This window comes from Nicotiana tomentosiformis, chromosome 4 (assembly GCF_000390325.3).
Source record: "Nicotiana tomentosiformis chromosome 4, ASM39032v3, whole genome shotgun sequence".
In the NCBI taxonomy this organism is placed as follows: Eukaryota; Viridiplantae; Streptophyta; class Magnoliopsida; order Solanales; family Solanaceae; genus Nicotiana; species Nicotiana tomentosiformis.
This window is the reverse complement of record NC_090815.1, coordinates 91417693-91422120: the sequence shown is the minus strand read 5'-3', so window position 1 is coordinate 91422120 and position 4428 is coordinate 91417693. Positions and strand designations below refer to the sequence as shown.

Genomic DNA, 4428 nt, shown 5'->3' with positions numbered 1-4428 from the left:
CCTGGAGATTCTTATCGAGACCCTTTCCAGGTTCATACCATGTCCATGCCAATATGCCTTCTATCTTACTGCTCCACCATTTGTCTTTTTCAATTGCGTTGACGCGCTCGACGCGATGGTATGTTTCTCCACCCAACTTCGTTCTATTCTTGACGACTGGAACAGTTTGATTGGTGTAAATGGGATTACTTCCATCCCCATGGATGATCAATTCCTGATAGTTCCACTCAAACTTCACGGCCTGATGTAGAGTAGAAGCCACGGCCCCAGCGGCATGTATCCACGGTCGCCCCAACAATAGATTATATGTAGCAGATATATCCAATAGTTGAAATTCAACATCAAACCAGGTCGGGCCTAGCTGTAGGATGAGGTTGGTCTCCCCAATTGTGTCCCTTTGAGACCCATCAAATGCTTTCACATTTATACTCCTTGCTCGTATCTCATGCAAACCTTTACCCAACCTTTTCTAAGTAGTTAGTGGACAGATGTTGAGACTCAAACCCCCATCTATCAGGACCCTGGCAATGAATTTGTCCTCAAAATGCACTGTGAGGACATTTGCCTCAGAGATTTGCAGCAGTGATAAAAAGGATATTTGAGCAGGGGTTTTGTTCAGATAATCAACCACAGAATACTCACGCCTGCACCTTTCTCCAAAGATCATTTGGGCCAGTCTCAATGACAGGCAGCTTAGAGGTGGCTTCTTTGCTTGTTCCTCCCAAATGCTCAGGTGTATAAACCCTACCAGTTCTGGTCATGCCTTGCGCTGCACCTATTTCTTCCATTTTTGCCTTTCCTTTCCTTCTTGCTTCCGCAACATAATCCCAAGGTATAACATTAGACTTAAAAGATGATGTGGGTGACACCATCATAGTGAAGGGTGTTGTTACCTCAACCTCAAACGGAGTTGGTGCGGTTACCTCAACTTCAATCGGAGCCTGAGTTTGTACCACGATAGGTGTGAGAGTGACTGCAGATGTTTCAGGATTATCCCCTTCTCGAATGAGTCCAATTGACCCGTCTGAGTCCCATTCTTCATCTATCTCTATCACGTTACCCCTTCACCCATGTGATCTGGGAGAGGATTGTTACAGACATTGGGTGCAACCTCCTTTCCCTTGGTGACTTTGGTGTCAAATAATGTCTGAATCTTATCCTTCAACGTACGACACTCATCAATAGTATGACCCTTCATGCCCTAGTGATAGGAACATGTGTTATTTGGATTAATCCATTGGGAGGAGTTTTCCATAGCAACATCGGGAATGGGAGTGACATAACTAGCAACCTGCAGTCTCTCGTACAATTGGTCTATGGGTTCAACAATTCAGGTGTATTGTTTGGGTGGTTTGCGGTCGAAATTTGGTATAGGTTTTTGGTAGTTTTGGCGGGCTGTTGGTGAGTGGTAGTATGTTGGTTGGGTGTTATAAATATGGTAAGTGGCGATAGGTTGTTGTATCTGGGAGGTGAAGGTTGATATGTTGGTGGGGGTATTTGGTATGTAAGAGGAGACTTTGGACCTTGGGCTACCATCACCGCACCTACTTCTTTCTTGTTGGAGATACCTCCTTACTGTAAGGCTTTATTTGTCGCTTGGAGTGCTTCAAAATTTGTCACCATTCCACTTTTGATCCCTTCATCTATTCTTTCTCCCAATTTGATGATGTCAGAAAATTTATGGTTTTCACTAACCATCAGTCTTTCATAGTATTGCGGATCCTGATCTCTGACGAAGAACTTATTCATCTGTTCTTCTTCCAATGCTGGCCTTACTTTTGCAGCATCAGACCTCCACTGAGTAGCATACTCACGGAAAGTTTTCGTTGGCTTTTTCTTGAGATTTTGAATGTAGAAAACGTCTGGTGCATTTTCTGTTTTAAACCTGAACCGATCCATGAAATCTGATGCCATGCTCACCCAATTAACCAATTTCTTTGGGTTCTAACTGTTGTACCAAGACAAGGCATCTCCTGTGAGGCTTCTCACGAATAGCTTCATGTAGATTCTTTCATCCTTGTCAACTCCTACAATCTTGTCACAATACGTTCTCAAGTGCACCTTCGGATCACTAGTCCCGTTGAACATTTCGAACTTAGGAGGTTTGTAACCTTTTGGTAGTTCTATATCTGTATGAATACACAAATCTTCTTAATTCAAACGCTCAGTGCATTTACCCCCTTCGACAATTTGAACTCTGCCAGTAAGTTTCTTGAGTTCTTCTTCCATTTTCTTGATGAGCAGGTCCTTCTAGGTGGATTCGGGTATGTATAGGGTCTGTAGTGGGGTGTGGGGTAAAGTTTCCACATATATGGGATTGCTTTGGTGGACTCCGGGAATATGGGCATAATGGTGGTCATTGGTTGAGTTTTGCGGGCCAGGAGTAGGCTGTGGTACATTCTAAGGGTTGTGGATGTGGTTGTTTATGGGTATTGAGTTGGGTGGTGATGGTGTTGTTGAGTAGTAGGTACCGGTGGAGGGTTTTTTTTCTGAGGAGGTGTGGCGTATGGATATGGTGGGGGAGGATTTTGCGGAATTTGATTTTGTGTGTTTTGGGGAGGTGCCAGGTTTTGGGCGTTTGTGTTTTGTTGGTTAATGTCGGAGACGTTTAGGGTGAGGGAAAGGTTTGCCAAGTTTCGGACCTGCTCAATATCCCCTTGTATCTCCAATATTTTCTGTTCCAGATGTAGGACACATTCATTTTGTGCTGAAGTATTCCGACCGTCCGAAGTTTCAACGTTTTCTACATTGTCCTATCTGATACCGCTTAAATCATCCATTTTCCCTTTCCCTTTGCTTTTTCCTTTAGGATCACTTGGTGGAGGAGGAGGAGGAGGACCTCTCGATCTAGTGTGATATGCTGACGATGCCAGTATGCACGAACCAACCTTTGGGGAATGGGAATAAACAAAAGAAAAGAAAAACAAAAAGGTAACCAAGTTAGTAAGGAGTATTAAAAAAGTGTTTGCTATATTTAACATGTGTTGCAAAATAAAGTAATAAATTCGAGTCCTAATTTGAGGGACCTTATTGTGCCCGAGGTAGGCCTAGGCGACACATAGACTTGGAAAAAGTTTATACCAATAATTGCGTCATTTCATTAGTGTGAAAACGAGTCAAATATTTACTAAAATTGCAATAATGAGAAAAGTCACTAATGGCATGTGCCTTATTACAATCAAAGTCTAAACGTATCCAGAAAATAGTAAAGACATCGTTTCCTAATCTACTTGGCCCCAGAGGGACCTTCTCCGTGCTTGGCCTTCTTGGATCCATGAATCAAGTTCCCAGGTCGCGCATGTCCAATAGTAGGTAAGCCCTTGCTAGATGACCTCCTTTATTGCCTTCCGTATTCTGATAATACGAAAGCCTCTTCCTCATTTTCCTCTCAAATTCCATTAACCCTTGCTCCAAATATTACAATCTTTCTATTGATTTAGTAACAATTTCTTTCCATTCGTTGATTGCTTCCATATCCACTTTGTGTTGTTCCAAATGCCTAGCTTTAGACTCGAAAACCCTCCGGTGCAGCATCCTATACTTGACTTGTGCTTCAGCAGCGTCATCTATAACCCTATTTTTCAGATTAATCCCTGGCTTGACATCTCCCGCTATATCCTCTACCAACCATGATGGGTAGAAGTATACATGGGCGGCATGGTACTTGTCTAACTCGATAGTGTCTTTCTCTACAATGACCTTTTGATTCCACATATGTTGTGCCTTGAACTTGAACGGAATGATGTTCCCTTTAAAATCTGCTATGTACTGGACCATGTTGGAAACTCGAGGTATAACGTTCTTTCTTCCCGCTTGCCTCATTACCCTTATAGTAGCATAAGGATAGATTCCTCTTAACCCGATCAACAATAAATGGGTTGTTTCTCTTGACTTGATGATGAATTCGCTGCTAGGGAACCATTCGAACATCCAATGTACCTTTTCGTCAGTCAAATTGTTGAAGAAGCGCACCCAGCTCATTCAATCTGGGATAAATGTCATTCTTTTCGAATGATGGTAGGCTATGTAGTCATTCAATGGTCATCGTAGAAGCTCCTGGTGATATTCACCTCTCTAGAAATGTTCTAATAACCAAACCTGCAATAACAGATTATAGCCCTCGAAGTGCCCATACCCCTGCTTGCATCGATCTAGAGCTCGGTACATTTAGGCCAAGATCATGGGGATGATAGTGTAAGTTTGTCCCTCAATTCCTTCTATTAGAGTCCTAGCGACCATGGCTAAGCGAGTTTGGATCCTCCCCCCTTTCATCGGAAATATCAGCAACCCCAAGAAACAGACAATGAACATAAAAACTCGGCGGTGTGTCCAACCCAAGGAAGTAATGGTAAGTTCATCATGGTAAAGGCGATATGACTTGCTATAATGTTCATAAAGGAATTCAAATGGTATGTATAACTTCTTCAG

At 42.7% G+C, this 4428-nt stretch overlaps 1 protein-coding gene across 1 annotated transcript; it reads right to left on the bottom strand.

Annotated features, from left to right (window-relative positions):
• Positions 1-1572: 1572 nt before the first annotated feature.
• On the bottom strand, positions 1573-1914 carry LOC138910134 (uncharacterized). The gene has a single exon (XM_070201357.1). It carries the CDS (start codon positions 1912-1914, stop codon positions 1573-1575), a length of 342 nt encoding a protein of 113 aa, XP_070057458.1.
• Between the last annotated feature and the right edge of the window lie 2514 nt (positions 1915-4428).

What these genes read in the sequence shown, in the direction of transcription:
- LOC138910134 (XM_070201357.1), bottom strand. Translation starts at nt 1,914, where the DNA reads ATGGCATCAGATTTCATGGATCGGTTCAGGTTTAAAACAGAAAATGCA.